This window comes from Artemia sp. Qi Xiang Cuo, chromosome 13, assembly GCF_049724085.1.
Source record: "Artemia sp. Qi Xiang Cuo chromosome 13, ASM4972408v1, whole genome shotgun sequence".
Taxonomy (NCBI): domain Eukaryota; kingdom Metazoa; phylum Arthropoda; class Branchiopoda; order Anostraca; family Artemiidae; genus Artemia; species Artemia sp. Qi Xiang Cuo.
The window spans coordinates 8003291-8026991 of record NC_142806.1 but is presented as its reverse complement, the minus strand read 5'-3'; the positions used below and the strand labels follow the sequence as shown (position 1 = coordinate 8026991).

Below are 23701 nucleotides of genomic sequence, written 5' to 3'. Positions count from 1 at the left end.
TACAAGAAATCAGCATCAATAAATGAATCAAACCCAAAACAAACAGAAATTACAATAAATAACCGAGTCAAACTCAAAACAAGCAGAAATTAACATGTGTAGAATTCAACACCCCTAGGATTTCTAAAAGCCAGAATAAAATTTACACTTTACTGAAAAAATTTTTTAAGTATTTTCACTTTTATAACTGTAAGAAATCAAAAATTAAATAAGATCTTAAGAAATAAATATCAGCATATGTATATTAAACTGACAATATACATTCATTTGATTTTTTCAGTAAATTACAAATTGTATTCTGGCTTTTAGAAAGCATAGAGGTTTTGAACTCTACTCACGTTAATTTCTGCTCGTTTGGATTTTGACTCGGTTATTTATTGTAATTTCAACCACCCTTCCATAAAAACCTTAAATATCCCCCAGCTACAAGCCGTCGTTAGGACGGCTTGCAGCTGGAGTACAGTATAATCTAATCTGATACTCTGGTTACAACCGTCTTGTTTTTTGGTAAAATTATCCATTCCTTGTGAAATTTTGCCATGGACTAATGTAATCATTTTTGGCTATTTTTAAGGTATTTAGTAATTGGCTATTATCTGTTCGGTAAGTTTTAGGTTATAGCTTATTTTTATATTGCTTTTGGTTTCTTTTACCTAGCACCTTTTTATTTTCTAAAACTATTCAAGTTTCGCTTTAATATTTAGAGCGCTTAAATATTGCCTTTAATTTTATTTTTCTTTTACAGTTTGTAACTAATAAAAAAATTATTACATTGGGCTATAACTATTTATAATGAAATTTCAGACAGTTTATATACGTATCTCGACTTTAATGTAAACCCTGACTGCATTTTCCATTAATATTTTTTAAATAATAAATGAAACTCAAGTTTCGTCCAAATTTTTGGGCGAAAAATTTGGTGCTACCCTACAAGGTTTAAGGTCAATAGATTATTACATCTACTTAACAACGAGAGACCAGTATTTTTTGTACTATTATATAGCCTATCTTTATTTTCACCTCATTTTTTTTTTTTGGTCTGGGTGCTGTAATTTTTGTCTATATACATATCAAACGAATTGTTGTTTTAATTCTGATTCTGAATATATATATATATATATATATATATATATATATATATATATATATATATATATATATATATATATATATATATATATATATATATATATATATATATATATATATATATATATATATATATATATATATATATATATATATATATATATATATATAAATAATTTATTAAGTTTTACTAAGCCTATAAAAAGGCACGAGCCTTGATGTTTAGAACTAATTAATTAGCATTGCACCAAAACTTGAGGTCTCCACGTCGACTTTTTACTTGATTCTGGAAACTTCTTTAGTGCCTAGATATGACGTATCTTTGCTCATAATTAAATAAAAAAAACAAGTTTTTTTTTAAACTAAAAGTAAGGAACGACGTTAAAACTTAAAACATAAATTATTCCGTATATGAAAGGGGCTGTCCCCTTCGCAACGCCTCGCTCTTTACGCTAAAGTTTTTTAATGTTTAAAAAAAATTGAGTTGTGAGAAAGTCAAACTTCAGCGTAAAGAGCGAGGCGTTGAGGAGGGGACAGCTCCTTTCATATACGGAATAATTTCTGTTCTTTTTAAGTTTTAAAGTCGTTCCTTACTTTCAGTTAAAAAAAACTTTTAGTTTTTTTTATTTAATTTTTGAACATTTTTGAATTAATGCAGGTTTTGATATTGGCTCACCGTGCATGAATAATTAAAACGACAATTTGCATATTAATTTTACTTTTATTTGGTTAAGTGGCTTTCTCGAAACTTGTTTAATTTTATTTACGAACGTTTTTATTAGTAATAAATATACTTAACTTACGAATTAATTTACGGAACGATCTTCTATATTCATAGATTTTTAATACGTATATTAGGGGGTTCACCCCCTAATCATTACCTTGCTCTTTAAGCTAAAGTTCAAATTTTGTTTCAATTCTTTAAAAATGACCCCTTAATCACAAAGGCCGTTAATTAGAATAAATAGCTCTTATGACAGTACTAAAAAATCTTTGTCTTAAAGAGCGAGGTATTGACTAGGGGATGAACCCAATCATATACGTAATATTTTCCGTTCGTTTTAAGTTTTGATGTTGCTCCTTACTTTCAGTTGAAAAACTTTTTTTTTATTAAATTTTTGATCTTTTTCTTTAATAATGATGGGAAATCCGGCGCCCCCTTCATAGCAATTTCCCTTCCCCCATGAAAACTTCCTTCATGAAAAGATCCTCCCATATAACCCCCGACCCCCCCCTCCACCTACCAGAAAAAATCCCTCCTGAAAACGTCTGTATTCTTCCCAATAACCAATACTATAGGTTAACATTGGGTAAAGTTCATAACTTTCAGCCCTCCCCCCGGGGACTTCGGCGGCTTAAGTCATTCTAAAAGACATATTTATCATATTTTCGACCATGCTGAACAAAATGGCTATCTCAAAATTTTGATCGGGTGACTTTGGAAAAAAATGAGCGTGGGAGGGGGCCTAGTTGCCCTCCATTTTTTTGGTCACTTAAAAAGGGCACTAAAACTTTAAATTTCCGTTTCAATAAACCCTCCCATGATGTTCTAGGACCACTAGGTCGATACGATCACCCCTGGGAAAAAAAACAACAAAAAAACAAATGAACACGCATCCGTGATCTTTCTTCTGGCAAAAAATGCAAAATTCCACATTTTTGTAGATAGGTGCTTGACACCTCTACGGTAGGGTTCTCTTATATGCTGACTATGATGGTCTGGTTTTCATTAAGGTTCTATAGCTTTTAGGGGATCTTTCCCCCTTTTTTCGAAAATCAGCCAAATTTTCTCAGGCACAAAATTTTTGTTTAATAAGACTAAACTTGATGATATTTATATATTTGAAATCAGCATTAAAATCTGATTCTTTTGATGTATCTATTGGTATCAAAATTCCGTTTTTAGAGTTTCGGTTACCATTGAGCCGGGTCGCTCCTTACTTACAGTTCGTTACCACGAACTGTTTCATTGGTCTAGTTTTGGAAACCGTTTAACAAATCTGTACATTATGTCTTTTGAGGGGCTATTAGCTTTACGCTATCTGATTTTTTTTACCAAGGAAATATATATTATGAAAAAAATGACGTTATTAACATGCAGTTCAATAAAAGTGTAGATATTTGTGTAGAGTCTTTTTACCCGTTTTTTTCAAAAATTAATATTGCTTTAATCGAATATTAATCAGTTTGGGGCATTCCTAGCTCTTCCTATCTCCGTTGGCGTTTGTTCTTCTGGGTTTTGAATTCCTAACTTTACTTTTTCCCCTTATAATATTGACAACTCTATCTGTGGTTCCGATAGTGTGGTGCACAAGGTTCTGAATTTGACCATGGTTTCGTTGCCTCATCAAAGCTTTGTAATCTTTGTTCTTCTTGTCGCTTCGCCTTCTGCATTAGCGATTTGGTGACAAGCTGCTGAAGTTGGAACTTGTTGCTGAATATTTGGTTTTTTAACCTTTCTCTGCAGTTTTTCTATTAAACTTCTTTCTTTTGAGTGACAAGGTTTATCCGTTTAGGTAGAAGAGTTGTCTGTTTTACAGGGGGTCAGCTGTATCCTTGTATTTCGCGTTTGTTCAGCTAGCCATTTTTGTGTCAAGACCACAGGTAATTCTAGTGTATGAAAATTTAGACAACTCTTTTATTTCTTCCAAGTTTTCTGCTTCTTTAGATTTTTCCTCTTGTTTATTATCTCTTGAACCCCTAGGTTGTCTTTGGTATTTTCCTTCGTCGCTTTCATCACTATTATCAGATAGGCCCTGGACCTTACTCCTTTTCTCTTGCTGGCTGTGGAAAGATTGTAGCCAAGATCGTGCCAGATACTCTTTCTATTCTTCCCAACTATTTTGGTCTTTAAAAAGGCCATAAAATTGACATGGTCTTTTTATATAGATGGGTGCAACTGGCTTAAAGGCCAACTGTATGCAAGCTATTTAGCATGCAAAAAAAATTGTTTTCTATCTCTTTGGCAAATAAAATCGTAATTAAAGCTAGAATAAAATTTGCAACCAATATATCGTAAAAATTATATTTTTATAGGACAAATGAAGGCCAGAAGAATTTCACGCAAAAACTTAATTGAAAGTGCTCTAAGAATCAACTGGAAAATACAGTGCTTTTAGAACGCGAAATAAAGGCTGTTGGATGAAAAAATTTGATAAATTTGGAAAAAAATCATTAATCGTAAGGATAGCCAACCCCCACCCCTTAAACATGGATATAAGGAACATCTTTCCTTGAAAAGCTGGTAAATAAAACAGGAAACATATAAATATAGGCTTAGAAATGGCCTATTGTACTATCGATGGAGATCTGCTGCTGAACAAGAAGTGAAAAAAAACTTACACTTCACCGAATCAAACTATCAAAAACAAAGGAAAAAAAGGTTCAAGTTGGAAATATAAGCCATGGCTACTAATAATTTTTTGTTAGCCAGGTAAAAGGGAAGTAAAAGAAATTGGATGGAATCTGCTAAGCTTCGTTATACGTGAACATCGAACAAGAGTAGTACAATATTTTTGTACTAGATTAGTACAAATAAGTGGTATATTATGCTAGGGAGACACCTAGTGGCCACAGGTGTAGCCCTGGCCGTGATTAAAATGAATATACTGAAGTTTTGCTTCGGGTAGCGTTGGAAAATTATGCCCTTCACTTGGGGGTCGTTAAAAAAAATGAGGGCATGGCAGAAGCAATGTTAAAAGCCAACATAATATCTCAAATGACACGAGTTGAAGTCGAGATTTAAGGCAGGACTACTAAAAGTTTTAGAAAGTTAAAGCGAAAACAGTCTTAAAATAAACTACACTACGCATGAAAGCTAAGAAAACGCTGTTGGAGACCCGAGTTTGGAACTATGGGGTGTAAAAAAGCTTTGGTTGCAATAGCCCCCCTCCCCCTTAAAGATTCACCGACTTTCCTTTAAATTGATACACAGATATGCATTACGAATTTAAGCAAAGACCGCTTCAGCTAAAGCAAGGTGTATAAAAAGGAACAAAATACGAAGAAAAGGATAAAAATACCTTTGGAGTAGGGTCACCTTTTTGACAAGGGAAAGAGCTCAAGAGAAGACTCTGGCCGCTAACAAAGAGTGTGGCTATAAATAATTAATTGTTGTGTGTAGGTTCATAAAAGTCCTTTCAGCTGTAGAAGTAAAACAAAAACCTGGAAATGTTATATTGAGCTACCAAAAGCAGCCCATGGTAGGCAAATCTCCAAGTACAAGCACGTATCATTGGTAGTATCATGAAAGGTAAAAAGTCGAATAGCTAAACTTGGAGCCTTATCAAATCTAAGCCGTTAGCTGAGACTTGTCCCGTAAGGACAATAAAGTTAGAAAAAAAGAAATGGCAGCCAAATATTTCAATAAACTATATCAGTTGCCAGAAATTTGAAGACAGCTGAAAAGCTCAGAAGTTGGTAAAAACATACTGACAGAGTGTGTTCAACAACAGAGTGTAAAAAAAATGTGTTTAATATAGAACAAAAGAAAAACTTGGAAAACAAAGATTCCAAAGATGCGAATAATTAATATATATAGTTGTGGTAATTAGTGTCATTAAGTAAATATATAATTATAAATGCATAAATTAGGCCAATTGTTTAGTTCAACTGTATTCTTTAGACCAATTGCAATTTTTTTTAGGCCAATGTTTCCTTGATATATAAATAGTGGATAAAATATTTCCCAGAGTAAAATCAAGTTACCAAGAAGTGATTAGCCCCTATAGCTGCAATTAGACCGCCGTCAAGAAAAGATTTTATTTTTATCTGTAAAAGAGTGGAAGAAAACAATGGATTTCTATGCAGTTATTTACGCAAATAAGACATATCAGACTAAAAATTTAGCTGGGCCTATTTTTTTAGCTGGGCCTATTTTAGAAATTTATACCAAGAATAACCATTGCAGTGACTAAATAAATTGCAAGGGTAAATAATCCTTATTTGCTATTAAACATTTAAATTATGTATATACATAATTTATATAAGCATAAATTATCAATATAAAAATATTGCATTGGTATATTGACCGTTTTTATTTTTGGTTAAAAAAAAATGCTTTTGTGTTTTAATCAAGTATAATTTAAGCTTTGAGACTTCTGATCAATGTATAGATCTTTTTAATTATTAATGCTAATTTGAGCGTGAAAAGATTAATGGGCGAGTGAGATAGACTCTCGCTTAACAATAAAAAGAATGTATATACAATTGTGTGTTTTTGTTGCTGCTTTTTTCTCTTATGTATACAAATGTTTACGCTTTGCATGTATATCAAAGTATAAACACATACAACAAGTACTGACAAAACCTATCCTCTCCACACAAAAAAAGTGACCCTTTGTCCGCGTCTCCGGAGACGATGCGAACCTGGTGCCTAAATTTTTCAAGTTGCGTAGAGCGTTATACTTGTTCCATAGTTTGATAGTCACCTACGGAACCGGTTCCGTAGGTGAATATGCTTTGATCAGATGTGTTCTGAATTAAAGAGACTGATCCTGATATAAAGCTTGTGATTAGAATTAGGACAATGAAAAAATGAGGGTGCTTTATTGCGGAGCATATTTAAATTAATCCTTCTATTTTGAAATAGTTTCACCCTACCCTATTATATTTTATGTGATGTTTACCGACACCCATTTATCACGCCTATATTTACGATTTGAGAGTGCTACGCGTAAATACTCGTATATCGAATGAAAAATTGCTTTGATTATTATAATTGTTTTCATCTTCCTCTAATCTATCCCTTTTTCTCAATGTTATTGACGTCTAAACTTGAAAATATGATAATTTATTTCGAAAGTATTTATTTTTCCTGTCATTGCATGGCAACTGGATCAAAGAAATTAGCCGCGTAAATTGTATTGATAGTATTTGATAGAATCTACTTTTATTTAATTTTGTTCAGAACCGTACGAAATTTACTTCTTGTGTGTCCCCTAAGCTCCTTGATTGGAGGCCGGGATTTGCTGATATAGGCCCACTATATTCTTCGGAAGGAAAGAAAAAAAAAGCACACACATATGGGATGCTTTGTTTCATGAGCAGCTTTTACATGTATTTTTATTGTTGTGTGCTGCAAAATTAATTATAGTATGGAGCACTGAGTGTATGGAGCACTCGTCAACTGATTCAGACTTTTTTTTTGCGTTTCGCACAAATATAGCTCGCTTTTTCAGAGCTTATTTGAAACCAGATTAGTCCTATATACGAGTAATACGAAACAGACGAATAAAAGTGTGCTTTATTATATAATGGAAAGAAAAATGAAAACAATTTAGTTTGTTGTAAAACAATTTCGTTTGAAAATCAGTATGCTATTATCTAGAGTTCTTTCACTTCTCCTTCGAAGCGTTAACGGATTTTCTCGTGTAAAATCATCGCTACTTGTGTATCAAAGAAAAAGCTAAAAAGCAAAAAAAAAAACGAGGGGGAATTACTATTGATTGATAAAAACAAACATGTGACTTTCTTGTGAAAAATACTACCCCAAAACGTTGGAATGAGTTTCAAGAACAGTTAGGATAATGATAATCTTGATCAGAAGTGGGTTTGCAGATACGGTTTAATGGTACATGACCGCTGTATTAATAGTTCTTCCAATTTTTTCTTTTTTTTTTAATTGCAACAGAATAAAAGAAACAAGAAAATAAATAATCCCAACTTATTAATTCGCTGAATAATTTTCCATTCCAAAATCATTTTTGGCAATCATTCCATAAAATATTTTTCATTTCTGTTAAATAGTTTTAAGAGAATCGAGAATCGCTAGAAGTACTATTGCTTTAGAAAAATTCTTTTTAGGATAATCCTAAAATGTTGTGAGCAAATTCAAACAATATAAGAACAAATAAATATAGTTAGCCACGGAATAAAAAATACTTAAAAGTAAATCCTTTTAACTTAGCTGCTTTTATTTTTTCCGCATAGACCACTTCTGTCCATCTTCTGGTTTTCAAACTTAGTGATGTAAAAGATACACATTCGAAACAAATACTGTACAAAACACTCGCGAGGAAATAGGTCACACGAAATTGGGATTAACAGTTGGGACGCTCTTTCCCATGCTTGCCGTACGATTCCCTCGTTCCAGCAGTGCGTCATTTCAGTCTGGATGATGTACTCTAGTTTTTTGCAATACTCAATCAAGAAGATTGCAGGAACAAAAAGGTTTGAGAAGTCTGAATTGGCTTCTTCATAAGCTTTCATCCGCATGAAATCAAACACTGAATCAAAAAGAGAAATACCTGATTCAAATAACCCCGTTCTACACTTATCACACGAATGCTTTTCCAGAATCTTTTTTGCAAAAAAAAAAAACATTTCATAGCCTACCTGTTATTTGGCACAGCAAGTAATTTGACTCCTTTTTCTTTTGCATTTTTTCGATTAATATCGCACCCTTCGAAAAAGCATCGAACGCCCATTCTGGTTGCTAGCCAGCAGCTTAATAATAATCAGTTTTTTAAGCACAATACTTTTTCTATATCCATATCGCACGATTTATTCTTTAATTTCAACCTGCTAATATTCGACAATTACCCGGTCACTCGACGCATGAATCACGCTCTAGCATAATTTATTGGCTTGGAGCGATTAAGTAGTACAGCATTTTGCGTCTAGAGGCGCTGAGGTACGCGGGGTCACTTTTGGAGAGTTTTGTCAGTACTTTGTATGTGTTTATACTTTGATGTATACTAATATCTTAAATTTTTCTTTAGACCAAAGACTTAGTTTTTTTTTACAACCAGCTATTGGTTAATTTATTCTGTCGAATTCAACCAAATTATGTTGCACTTTAAACAAACTTTTGGTTCATTTTGTTTCACTGATGTCAAAAAATCACCTTATTGGACATCAATCAGCAACTCAGACACACAATTACATCGGCAACATGCAGTAACTAGTGGGAATTTAACAACCAATTTGTAAACTGACAGGTTTGTGTTGTGTTTAAGTTGTAACAACTGTTGTGTGTTGTGTTGTAACAACTGTTGTGTTTAAGTGAAATCTGTGGATAAACGTTAAATCCACCACATTAACCAACTAAATTAAATTATTAGTGGGAAATAAATTTAAACTAAAATTAATCATTTAGTTTTTAAGTATAACTTTAAATCTAATTTAGGTGAAAACACTGATATAAATGCTTAAGCTATTGTGTGCTATTATGAAACATATTAGAAAGGGTGTGAAAAAAGAAGTACATAGTCTTCAAGACAAAAAGAAAAACAAAGTAACAAGAATGAATCCCAAAAACATTGATATCCTTGAAATCAGAAATGGCATGACATGTGGCCATAAAACGTAACCCTAAATAAATCAATTAAGGTTATATGCACAGATTAGCCCATAAATAATGGCAGGATAAGAAGCATATTCAAAGTACTTGAAATATTGATGTTCCAAAAGTAAAATATTTAGAGTTATGGACAACTCTTGCTAAAAGGGAGAATACTGTGGTAGCCTATCCAGTTAAGCGGAAATAATTTAATACGAAACAAAATACTTACAACGCAAAATAAAAATTGCTAAGTTTTGAAATACCACTGTTTACTAATATAAGAGAAAACATCCATTATGTGAAGTTGAAAAGGAAACTGCTGCTAACCACTTTCGTGGCTAAGTACGTAAATTGGTGGGTTTTGATGTGGTTGATTTTTAGTATTTAATGTTATATTTTTAGGACCGAGGGCGGACTAATCTATTTGCCGGGCTTAACTCTGTCCGTTTATTTCGGGAATACCTTGGAATATTGTTAGAATACTGTAACTATTCAAGTATCTTATTGTATTGTATTTTATCATAGACTTCTTATAATTGTTGACTACCTGGGACCATTAGTCCCCATTGCATATGTAGCCAAAATTTTTATAATGTATTGCATAAACAAAAGTATTATATTATAACAAACCTCTCTACAATATTATTTTAGCTTTTCGATTAACTCCCAATAGGTATGCTTACGACAATTAGTCAGGCCAAGGCCTAAGAGCACGCTACCGAAATTTACTCACCTTAGGACCGTAATTAGACCCCCAACAAAGGGTAGAATAACAAAAGAACAGAAACCTACTTTACAAGAATATAACATTCCTTAATTTTAATATTGTCCACCAAAAGGTACGAGACTGAGAAAATTAGCCCGATTTTTTGAAAAAGGGGGAATTACCCCTACAAGTCATCCTATCTTAATGATCACTTAATCACATACCATCAAACTACCAAGATTCAGCGTAAAATAGACTTCAAAGCACTTGCCATTTTGATAGCCTTTAAAAATAAATTTTGTAAAAAAAAGAAAAAAAAAGAAAAAAAGGCGTTAAGCGTTGTTACTCTTCAACAAGTCTTCTAGTTTTTTTGGAATTTTCTATAAGATTCAAATTTACAAAATCTTCTATAAGCTATAAGGTGTGTAACGAATAGCCTTTTAGATAAAAATGTGTTTTCATTTTGTCACACTTGTAGTTTTCTAGAGACATTAAGGGTATTCTAAAAATTTTCAGGAATTAGAAAAAAAATTACTTACATGCAACAAAAGCAAGATAATTTTTCTCTTGAAAAGGTAAAATGTAATTACATCTTAGGCTAGAATTCAGTTTAAATCTGAGATAGGTCTATTATTATTATCATTTTTGCTTTGAATTATATACTATTAAAGGATATTATAATTTGTTTATGAATTCCATTTCCTGAATAAAGCGTTTTAATGTTTAATTCTTCATTCATGAAAAACTTAATACCGACTAATATTTCGTATTTCAACTTTAATATGTTTTGGAGGAATAAAGAAACAGGCGTGTAAATTTAATATCTGAGAAAAGATGAAACTAATTCTAGTATCACAAGTAATATAACGAATTAATTCTGCGCACCTAGAAGCGGATTACGACTGGTTGAAAAGATGTTTAGACAGATAGATAAGTAATAATTACGATAACAATTAACTAAAGAAATATAGACGGAAGTCATAATACTCAAAGTTAAAAACAATAACAGAGCTTGTACACTAAAAGAATTTAATGTATCTGACAGGATGTCAAAAATCTCAACGCTAAATCTCGATCCAGTAAATACAATCCAACCACGAAAAATAATTTAGCTGCATATTGTTTTGATTTTTGTTATTGGTTGACTTGTAGTAGACTGTAGACTATAAAAATTGTTAACTCGGTTCATCTTATATCATAGATTGAATTCTAGAATCACAAGGAATATAACAATTTAATTTTAAAAACACAGAAAAAGATTGCCCTAGGTAGGCACATAACAGATAGCTAATTCAGATAACAATCGACTAAAGATAAATGTAACAATTGACCACCCTCTCATCCCCTCTTTTTTCTGTCTCTCAGCCCTCTAAAACATGCAATCAAAGTTCTGCGGTAGAATTCCTTTCCAATATAGTCGAAAAGTCCAATTACCATGCCTCGAAGATTACACAACCCTCAAGAGGCCCTGGGGCTAGGGCTGTAAATTATGCCAAGTTTCCCATTATTGACATAGAAGTTCTGTTGAAACTTTCAATATTCCAAGAAAGGCTATGCTCAGAAAATTGAAACTTCCTGGTCATAACAGACGGTAGATATTCAAATAAATGTACCCTGTGAAATCAACCTCAAAGGGCAGGCTATATGACATAAAAAAAGGATGCAACTGAACAAAAATGTCATTAGACCACTCACTTGTCAAATTAGATGATTGGGCGAAACGTTTCTCGCATGTAACACATTTAAAAGACTTTCCTCCAAAATGAGTTTTTTCGTGTCCTGTAAATAAAACGCTAGTTTTAGAAGAACCCTATATATACGTAAAAAAAAAACTATTGTTAATAAACATAGAGGTCAGACTGTAAAGTTTTGTAGCGCTTAAAAAAATCACTAAAAGCAGAGATGTAACCTCTAAGGGATATCAAATTCGAAGTATCAGAATGAGCTTTCTTTTTGGCTGGACATTCTATCACGTTTTATCAAATATCTATCACACATTTGACAAAATGTAATCTTTAAATATGGAGTGAAATAAGCAGAAGTAGCTAGAGATGTAATTTCTTCAACACTTCTATTTGTAACGGTTTAGCTACAATAGTGCTTTCCTCGGTTTTCAATTCCTCCGTAAAAATGTGTAAAACCGAACTCTGAGTTTTCCTCTCTCATAAAAAAAAACATAAATGAAAGAAACTACAAAAAATATAACTGAATAAATTTAGAGGTATTGACTTTAGACTAAATTTAGACCCAACTTTATTTGATAGATACAGTAAAAAAAAAAAACAATAATAATAAGATCAATAAAAAGGTATTATGATTTTAACCTGGAACATCCAGTAATAGAAAACCACTTAAAAAAAACCTAATTTGTCAAAGAACTCCTGTAGCATTGAAAAATTGGATGCATTCCAGTGTATGGTTAGGACTTTTTATTTGAAGTCATATTACAACTAGAGTTAAAACATGGGCTATTGCTTATAATTCTTTAATACGCTGTTTTAGACTGATTTAAAAACTTACAATGGCTAATCATTATGCAACTTTGTGTTTAATTGATTAAGAAAAAAATTATGCCAAGAAATTGAATTTTTTGACTTAATAAGTGTACCCTTCAGTAAGTCTAATTTTTAACATTATTTTCAGTTTTTATCTGGTACCGTGTTAGATTCACCACTTGAATGCATTACAAATACACATATGCATTTCGTGAAAAATAAAGAAAATAAGATTATGAATGCACTTCATGTTGGAATTATGAAAAGTAAACTCTAAACAGAACAAGAAAAACACATGAAGCAGTTAAATGCACAATAACCTTTAATGAAGCGTTTTTAAAAGCAAAAAATTGTATAAATTAGCCAAACAGTCCGTGTAAAGGACTGTTTAATAAGAAGGGACTCGGCCCAATAGTAATAGAAACTCTAAAAAAGGCATTTTGATTATAATACATACACAAACAGATTTGTCTTTTTATCTAACTATAATATTTAAATGTATCATTTTCTAAATATAATATATTTTAACTTTAATATTTTTCACTAAAAGCAACGAGCCTGAAAATATTACCAACCAATTTCAATGATCGCTTGATCACATACCATCAAACTATCAAGATTTAGCATAAAATAGACTTCAAAGCCTCTGTCAGTTTGATCGTTTTTAAAACTGGATTTTATTTCTAACAAAGAAAAAAACACAGGCGTCAAACGTTGTTACTCTTCAAAAATTCTTTTTAGTTTTCTAGAAACATTACGAGTTTTCTAGAATTCTATTATTCTATATAATTCGAAAAAAAAAATGTTGGTTATATACAATCAAAGCAAGATAATTTTGCTCTTGAAAAGGTCAAATGTAATTATGTTTTAGGTTGGAATTCAGTTTAAATCTGAGTTAAGTCTACTATTATTATCATTTTAGCTTTGCATTATAGGCTATTACAGAGATCTTATAAATTGTTTATGAATTTCATTTCCTGAACAAAGCGTTTTAATGTTTAATTCTTCATTCATGGAAAATCTAATACCGATCAATATTTCGTATTTTAGCTGTAATATGCTTTGGAGGAATAAACAAACAGGCATGCAAATATAACATCTAAAAAAAGATGAAATTAATTCTAGTATCGTAATATAACTAATTAATTCTGCAGACCTAGAAGGGGATTATGACGGGTTGAAAAAATGTATATGACAAATTTAGAATTTAATGTATGAATTTAATGTATATGACAGAATGTCACAAATCTCAACGCTAAATCTCGATCCAGTAAATACAATCCAACCACCACAAATAGCTTAGCTGCATCTGGTTTTGATTTTGGATATTGTTTGACTTGTAGCAGACTGTAGACTATACAGATTGTTAACTCAGTTCATCTTATATCATAGATTGAATATTAGAATCACCAGGAATATAAAAAGTTAATTTTGCAAACACAGAAAAAGATTGCCATAGGTAAGCACACAACATATATCTAATTCAGATAACAATCGACTAAAGATAAATGTAACAATTGACCACCCTCTCATCCCCTCTTTTTTTTGTCCCTCAGCCCTCCAAGACAGGCAATCAAATATTCGAGATAGAAACTTTTTCCAAAATAGTCGAAAGGTCCAATAACTATGCCTAGAAGATTACATTACCTCCAATAGGCCCTGAGGCTAAGGCTGTAAATTAAGGCTAAGGCTGTAAAATGCAAGTTTCCCATTATTTACAAAGATGTTTTGTTTAAACTTTTAATATCCCAATAGTCAGTGATCCAAGGCTCGCTATCGTTCAAAAAAAGGGAAGGAGTGGCTCACATCAGCTGCAGTTGGTTTGACGGTGGATTCTAGGGTAATCAGGGGCACTTACAACAATATCAGAGTGCACAAGTTCGCACGCGTCTAGAACATGGTCATTTTAGCCTACAAAGTCAAATTTGGCCTATAACGACGTCATACCGCTCTTGATTTTTTTACATGGTAAATTAAACAAAAAACTGTATAAACTTGACATATTATGGATTATGAGAACAACTACTTTAACCTGTTAGTTTTAATTTTTCTCCAAAACCTTTATTTCTTTAGTTAACCCCTATTTAATTTTGAAAACAAGGTTTTTTAATATACTTTTTCTTAGTGTTTTCGGTTTTTCTGAAATTTTTGCATTCATAAGTATATTTTTTTATGCTTATATTTGAATTCTGCTCGTAATTACAAATCAAACCATGTGCCTCTTTTCCAAAAAATCTGAACTCTTGAGCAACTATTTATTTTTTCTACATAACGTCATAGCTTTCAGAAATTAGCCTACAATGACGAAGTTTTTTTAAAATTAATTTTAGCTGTTAAAAAAATTAAAACGAATCAGACTGCATATCATTCGAACCGCCAGAATGTCTTTTATACGCTGTTAATAAATACAAAGTCGATACTTGAATCTGCAAGAATATATAATCGTTTGAACAAGAAAATTACCCCCCCCCCCCAAAAAAAAGAAAAGTTTCTAAATAGTGGCGTTTTACTCGAAACATTTTCAAAACAACCTATAATTTTTATCTTACCAAACGATACATCGATCTTTTTTGAATCAAATAATGTATTTACATTTTATATATCTAATATTTTTGACCAAAAACAAAACAAACAAAAAACTATAGATGCCTCGTTCTGCGATCACATACGCGAATTTGGTTTTCCACAGCAATAAAAAACCTGAAGCATCTTACATATCGGATTTTAGTTGCATAAAGTAGCGAAAGTTACAACATAAAAGGAAAAGTTTTAAGATAAGTTTTAAGGCAACAACGATTTTAGGGGGGTGTCAGTTGTCTTGCGTGAGGTAAACCATGTTTTCTAGCTTAGTATTTTTGTTTCATTGTTGGGTTATCATTCTTGTGTTACAATTGTTGTGTTTTCTTCTGACATTCAGTTTGTTCCGTTTCCCGTTTCCCTCCGACTGAGGGTTGAACAACTTGGGATTAATGTACATTCCGTGTCCAAATTAATCCAGATCTAATCTCGGATTTTTACTTTTATTGTAAAATGTTGTGATGAATTCTGATTTTTAACGAGGATTTTTTTTCTCAAATCAATCTAAACCCTGTAAAAAAAAGAATAGGAGTTGTAGGCTAATTCCCCACGGGTTCCATTATGTAGGCTGGGTTATGTTAGTATATTCGTATATCTTCTGTTAGTTTTATTACCGTTGCTATCCCCCTACTATTTTTTCCGCTAGCAGGTACAACCGTAGTTCGTGCTGGTCTACACACAGACTCACTCAAGGCTGACGTGAACGACCAGACGTTTAATACGGTGTATTATCGCCAAAAAAAAAAAAAAAAAAAAAAAAAAAAAAAAAAAAAAAACTTGAAAGTCATTTAGTCAATTTATTAAATGCTACGGTTTCAGCTCGAGTTTATTAGAGCCTGGGGTTTTCTAGTTTGGAAAATTCACATAAGACTATAAGTCAAACTTCCTAAGCCTGAATCCTGAAATCCCCCTTCGGGCGCTCCAATATGAGGGACTGGCGGCTTTTTACTGGGCGGCAGTACGTCAGCACGCACTAAAAGCAAAAAGGCTAGTGAATATCGCTCTCGTTCTGCCGGCACAATAAAAAAATTAATGGTCATTAATTGCTTTCGAGTTAATTTGTGCTTTTCTTTTAGGCTGGGTTGACTCCGGTAAAATATAGCGCTCTTACAGAATCCGGTGAAGACTAGCAAGACCATGGGTATTACAGAATCTTTCGACTTCTCGAGATAATTCATATGTCAGGACCCAACTGGAAAGGTGACAAGAATGAACATACAATCGTTCAAACGAGCTGCTTCCAAAAGAAAAGACGAACTTTCTGAAAGTGTAATGAAAGTAATAAGATTCCGCTAGTGATGAGCTATACCCTAAGTGGCATGATTCAGGCAGCAAAAGTTCACAAGCACAAACTAAATTCAGCGCGATAAAAGGATTTCCTATCTTGCCACTGTAGCTCCAAGCACAGAGGTTGCACGTCCGTCGACAAGAGGAAGCACAGGCAAGAAATATAGTCTGTTTTTGATCTGCAGTAAGCCCGGTAAGATAAGAGAACAATTGCACCGTGTAGACTTACAACCGGCAGGAAAAGATATACAAGCAAGCAAATGTAGTTCGTGATCAATATCCTCATGTTCTACTCTGAATTGAAGGAGATGGAAAAGTGTCAATCGATATGCCAGCAAAGGACGTCAGATACCAATACAGGTGCATAAAGAAGTTTCTGGTCTGTAAGCCCAAAGAAGTCGATGGCTCTCAAAGGGGTGTTGCAACGTTTGACTCGTTTTGCCAGATATTGGAACCGAAATTTCGCAATTGGCAAAATCTATTACATTAATGGACTTTGCGAAGAGTACAATAAGATATTGCTCGGGTTATTTCCAGGGGAAAATCCCATCAGGAGTTATAGGCTCAAGCAGAAACTTTTAAATCGATTTGATGACGAAGTTGAGTTTTGGCGACAAAGAGAAGGACAGATGTTATTGGTGTTATTCGGGCGCTCACTAATGGCTTCTTCTGGAACAGATCTTGTCACTTCGGCGAGGACTATTTACGGATAGAGACCAGGGATACCGAAGATTCAAGTTCATGTGATGAAGACGCTAGGCAGGTCAATGTTGAGACGGCCATGGATCAATATGGCGCTGCACTCTTACCAGAGGTAAGCTCTATAACTGTTTTGAGCATGTCCGACGAAGAAGACATTTCTCTATCTCGTCGAGTCAAAGCGAGCCATTGACCAGTAACAAGGATGAGCGCTAGGTCGGGGACATCTTTAGGGGTTTCTTGTTCTCACTCCTTAAACGAAAGTTATTCAAACTTGCACTACGCAGGCACACGCGAAAAGAAATAGTCGCTGCTGGAGACAGCTGGAAAAGTGAAGAAGGGGAAGATGCTTACGATGTTGACTTTTCCAAAGCTATGAAGATTGTCCCCGACTCCCTATACAACTTCGTTTGTATGATAGTCCTTGATCAAGTTGAGTTTGAATGCCTGCCAGAGTCAGGAAATATACCAGCTCCTGAACAACTTCAGTCCAACATTCTGATGATCTGTCAAGCAATCATGTTTGCTGTTGGTGTCGAAACTCCTGCAATAACATCACTGGGACTCGTTCTGTACCATGCTACAAAAAGTAGTGACCTTCTCCAGATACTAAACCGACTTAGTCTTTCTGTGTGCTACAGTACTGTTAGACGAATTCTGAATACCAAGGGGGTGGGGCTGAAGGAGATTTCTGAAGACCAGATTTTCATTCCTTCAAATCTGCAGAAAGGACTTTTCTCTACCTTCGCCATCGACAATTTGGACTAAAGCTAAACACATTAGATGGGTCTTCGCTAAACGCTACAAGTTTTACGGTAAATCAGCATCCACAGATCCAAGTAGACGGAAAGAGCAGTGATCTGCCAGCTGCCCAAGGAACAACTACTTCGACAGGTTGCTCGTCGACGTCTCCGACAGACTTCGGAAGAACTACTGATGTGACGGGTGTGTCGAGCGGAAGTTCCGGGAGGATTCCCCGGAAAAGAACCCGACTGATGGTAACCGACAACCGTCTTGGCACTCAAGATATTGGAAATATCTGGAAGGTTAAAATCCCCAGGAAAACGCGACCTTGTGACTCTGCTTCCTTAATTTCTTTGTTTGAAAGTGGTTATGAGAATCTGATGCCATTCGCGGTGCCGAACCTGGACCTCTGCCGCTTTGTAGGTTGTGTACTACGAAACTTCTTGAAGTGGAATTTTAAGAGCCAACTCCCAGTTGGAAAGCCTTCAACGCAAGAATCGTTCCTTTCTGGTATAGCAAAACCACCTTAGATTACTTACCCTTGCTTCCCTATTCACCAGCATCCTCTGAAGTCGTAGCCTTTGCCATTACCATCTGTCAAAACACAGCAGAGAAGCTTGGAAACAAGTACACAGTCATCAGTCACGATCTAGCTGTTTATGAAATAAGCTATGGCCTTCTTAATGCCCAGCCCTAAAAATTCTCTAATCTAGTTCTCTTATTGGTCGGTTTTCACAAGCCCATGAACTATTTGAAAGCGGTTGGATCTCTCATGGATGGAGCATGACTAAAAGGAGTTATTGCCGCGGCAGAGATTCTCAGGGAGGGTATTGCGAATAAGGTCCTTTCAGTAAGGAACATGTACCAGGCACTACATGCACACTTCCAGGTCTACGAAGGAATGAACGCACTCTGGTGGGAGGAATTTGAGAATTGGCTTGAAACATCCTGCTTCGTTTTAGTGCCTTCCTACAGTCGAGAAACTTCGAATCCTGAGTAATGCAATTGAAAGCTTCAAAAGTGAAACTAGTTCTGAAGCATCTAAACAGATAGGAGTTGCGTTGGGCAGTATTGCTCCACTTTTCTCGAAGTACAACGAGTCCAGATCTACCATAAGGAATCATAGCCTCTGGATCAAATATTTAGATCTTATCCGTACCGGAAACGACTATCTTTATGCTGAAAGAGCTGCGGACTGGGGATCACACTTAAACACCACAAAAGAGATGATTCCGATTTTCTTCGCATCTGAAAACCATAAATACGCTGCAGCTGCGCTTAACTACCCAGAAGAAATGCTACGCCTGCCTGAAAAAGCGCCAGAAGTTCACAGAGTCATCGAGGAGTTTCTGGTATCGTTGGTGCGACAACGAATGAAAATGCCAGGGATCGATATCTGGCTACTCTCCCCTTTCTTGCAGCAGTCACCAGAACGCTGAAAGCAAACCTGAATATGGATGACGAGGTAATGAAGCATCATGAAGATACCACTGCGTTTACGAACTTGACAATAAAAGGCAGAAATCAGGTTATGGATTTGGTAGGGTTGTTCGGAAACCCATTCAAGACGACAAGAACAGAGCTGCAAATCTTTATGACAGGGGACACGGCTCCAGAAGCCGTAGCAAATAGTCTGCTGAACTTCCGAGAAATAGGCTTTGAAGCCATGAGCTCGTTTCTCGAAGGGATATCCACGAAAGTAAAAGTTGGCATAGTACAAACTTTCGCCTCTGTTGCCAAAAAAGGAATAAAGAAAGAGCCACAAAAAATTTTTTTCCGGAAACTGAACTGCTTAAACGAGCTATGCGTATTGGAAATTCAACACAAACTTGGTCCGTCTGTGAGCTACTGAAGTACGATCTTGTGCCATATCCAGCCTCACTTGTAGCATTATCATCAAGTCCTAGGGAGCCTCATCTACGTGCTGGTACAAAGTCAACAGCCTTGAAGTTCATTCTTCAAAAGTCTGGCTTGCAGTCATGGCCAAAAATGATTCCACATATGCTTTTTGAAGACTCTCCTCGATCTGACTATATAGTTAATGTCATGAGTGTCATAAGGTGTTATCGACCCGAACAAAATGAGATGCTAGCAGATTTTGGAATAGGAGTTTACGATGGGTTCTTAGGAACATACCTGAAGCTTGTCAGTCTATCCATTTAGTTGGTGACAGGTATGACGGTCTTAGTGACGATAGAACCCGTGGTGACTACTCGTTCAACCTCAAAGGAGCATTTGCCTATCGAGAAAGAAGAGGAGATCCCCGAGGACATATTTCCAGCCCTTTTACTTCCTCTAGCAAAGCTGCAAGATTCTGGGAAGCGAATCTCAGTAGTTACTAGGCCAAAGGTCGACTCTTGGAATTACTTTTGAAAGTCTTAAAGTGCAAAATTTTTACTTGTCTGACGATTCATCTCGCTGAATATTTCAAGAGTTGATATAAAGCTGTTACCGTTACGCCCTATGGAATCTCTGTTGATGACGATCTCTCGTCTTACCTTGAGGAAGCAGACACTCGAGTGCTATACCACACAGCAGTTACCGCAAGACATTTTGCAACGCCTTGCCGCTTGTCCACAGCTTGAGTGGATGTGACACCACAAACTTTCTATATGGAATTGGAAATGTCCGCTTTTTTCGAGCTGCGAAGTCTTCAGATACTTTGTTGGGGTCTTTAAGTGATGAAGTTCGAGCCATTGCAGAGAAGCCCTCATCTGTGCAAAGTGATGGTTTAGTCAACGTCTGTAAGCAGCTTGTGGTTACAGTGTATGGCAGAAGTGCAACTAACTTCAATAGTCTTAATGATCTTCGAGCCCATTTGTACCTAAGATTGGAGGATTTGCGGCGTTTATCACCGACTGATATCTCGTTTCTGCTTCATTTGAAAAGGTGCATATTCCAGTCACTGATTTGGATCCAAAGCCACAAGCCCTGTATTGATTTACCTCAGGCAACCTATATGGGCTGGAGAACTGAAGATCGTAAACTGAAGCCAGACCTAGTTTCTGCGATGCCGCATGGGCTAGCATCGCTTTCTTTTTGCAACTGTGACAAGACGAGGTGCGGCTCACACTGCAAGTGGTCCAAAATAGGTTTCTATGACAGCACAAGTAAGTGTGGAGCTGACCCCCCAAAAATGCCGAATTTCCGATATGGATATCGGAAAGTCTTACGAAAGTCTAATGCTGAGTATTTTGCATTTAAGTTTAAAGAAACAGAGTGTAATCCTGGAAAAACATGGAAGCTAATTAAATATGTGATTAAAAAAGTTCAGTGTCGTGTGGGTGAAATTACTCCGGGCGGTGTGAATATCGAATCAATTTGTGAACATTCCTCCACCGTTGGATCTAAAATTGGATCGATTGTCTCGTCCAAGCATGATGATGGTGAGTTTAAGCAGTTTCTTCCTGAAGAAAGTGATATGTCAGCTTATTTGAAGCCAGTAAAATCAAGTGAAGTATCTCAAGTTGTTAAAAATACGAAAAATGGTGCAGTCGGATCCGACCTCATTACTCTAAAGGTTTTTCGTGGTGTTTACCCAGTGATCTGTATGGGATTTGTGATTTAATTAATGAGTGTTTCAAATTTGGAGTTTTTCCTGATTGTTTAAAACAAGCACATGTGAAACATTTGTTTAAAGGAGGTGACTCGGAAGACATCGACAATTACAGACCGATGTCGCTACTTCCTGTTATATCTAGAGTAATTGAAAAGTTAATATATGAGCGAATTGTGAAGTTCCTTGAATCAAGATTATTTTTTCGTTCTACTCAATTTGGCTTTAGGAAAGCGATGTCGACCGAGCAAGCTATTCTACTTTTAATGTCTTTTGTTAATGATGCGTTGGATTGCGGTCAAAAAGTTCCGTCAGTATTCAGAGATATCACGAAGGACTTTGACAATGTGGATTATGAAATATTACTGAAAAAGTTGGAGAATTGTGGTATTCAGGTTAATTTATTGAAATTATCAAGGCCTTTTCTGAATAAACGGACCCAGTGCGTAAAAATATGAGATTTTAAATCGAGTGACAAAAGTATAACATGTTTCGTTCCTCAAGGATCAGTTCTGGGCCCCTATTGTTTTTGACCTATATAAATGATTTGAATATGTGCCTGGTAGGCTGTGGTCTCTTAACTAGTGAAGTATTTAAGGCTAAAGCTATTTTACCGAGCTTTGCAGATGATACCCATTACACGGTGGCTGCTAGGACAGAAAAGGAGCTGCTAAATCTTTTGAAAAGTGGTTTCCTATACATTGAAAAATGGATGAGACTAAATAAAGTAAAGTTGAACCACAAGAACAGCTCCTTGGTGATATATGGTAGAAGCCCTAATTATTACCTTTGGATTGAGCAGATTCATTCAAGGTGAAACACCATCTTACGTGCTAAATCTGTGAAGTTTCTTGGAGTCGTACTGGAGGAGTGCCTCAGCCTTAAGAATTATGTACATGACAATTCTGCCAATACTGCTTGTAGCATTGGAATAATAAGAAAACTTAAGCAAATTTTCCCAGAAAATATCCTAAGGACACTTTATTTCTCTCTTGTGCATATACTGCTAGTATATTGTATTACTGCATGGTCCTCTACGTCCGTTATTCATCTTCATCGATTGAGAGTGGTACAAAATAAAGTGGTTAGAGTGCTGACGGGTGTTGATAAAAGTTCTTCAGTGAGGTCTAGGTATGTTGAACAAAAGATATTGCCCATTTTTGGTCTGGTGAATGCTCTATTTTTTTTAAGTACCAAAATTATTTGTTGCCAAAGTGCTTCAGGAATCTTTTTTTTACCGGTTCCTAGTCTTCACGAGCATAATAAAAGGAGTTCAAGTCAGTACAGGAATCCTAGAGTAGTTACTACACGACCAAAGTTTTCTGTGCGCCATGTTTGTTCTAGCGCCTGGAATACTTTGCCATATCAAATTGTACAGGATAAAAACTTAAGAATGCTCCGAGGTTTACTGAAAGACCATTGTTTTAGGGTTTATGAGAAGGATAGGTGATGAGCTCTTGGGTTTCTTTATTTATTAAGTTAATCAAACTGTTTGATTTTTTTTTGGTTTGATGGATTGAAGATGGGAGGCACCAAACGGTTTTTTATTTATTTTTTTTGCCGTTTCATGTTTTGTTTTTGGTGTTTAATTGTCGTCACCTTTCATAAGTTAATTTAGTCTATATACAGAGACCTAAACAAGCTTTGCCTCATGTTTAGTTATGTTTATTGTTAATGAATAAACCCTTTTTTTCTTAAAAAAAAAACAAAAAAAAAAAAAAAAAAAAAAAAAAAAAAAAAAAATATGACAACAATTGACTAAAGAAAAATAGACGGAACTCAAATACTAAAAGGAAAAAAAAAACAGAGGTCGTAGACTAAATTGAAAGAACGTATTCTAGATGACCATGTCTATGAAAGGTTGTCACAAATTTCGACACCAAATCTCGATAGAATAAATACAATCCAGCCACCAAATAGTTTATATACATTTTGGTTATCGATTGATTCGATATAAAAATTTATGTCCCCATTCATCTTTTTACAAGAAAAGCACGTTTTTATACCTGTCTAAATGATCATTTGTTCTTTTTTAAGTGTCCTAGAATGTACTTCATGACTAATTGCTTTGATCACAGTAAGTTTATGGGATCTTTATTTGCTTAATTGATTTTTGTTATCGGCATTCAACATCAGTCGACATCATTTGCTACTTTAGGAAAAACAAACTTCAATAATACAAAATAGCCGTTAATCACCAATCTAAAAGACAGCAAACAAATCTTCACAATGTTCTGCATGCACTCAACTCCATCCAAGAAATA

At 34.8% G+C, this 23701-nt stretch overlaps 1 protein-coding gene across 1 annotated transcript in view; it reads right to left on the bottom strand.

The window, feature by feature from the left end:
• LOC148944898 (uncharacterized) overlaps positions 1-23701 on the bottom strand; it is a 192450-nt gene that overhangs the window by 30138 nt on the left and 138611 nt on the right. Inside the window, exon 7 of the mRNA XM_089098888.1 lies at positions 11775-11858. Coding sequence (XP_088955014.1) covers positions 11775-11858 — 84 coding nt within the window. The remainder of the gene's footprint in view (positions 1-11774; positions 11859-23701) is intronic.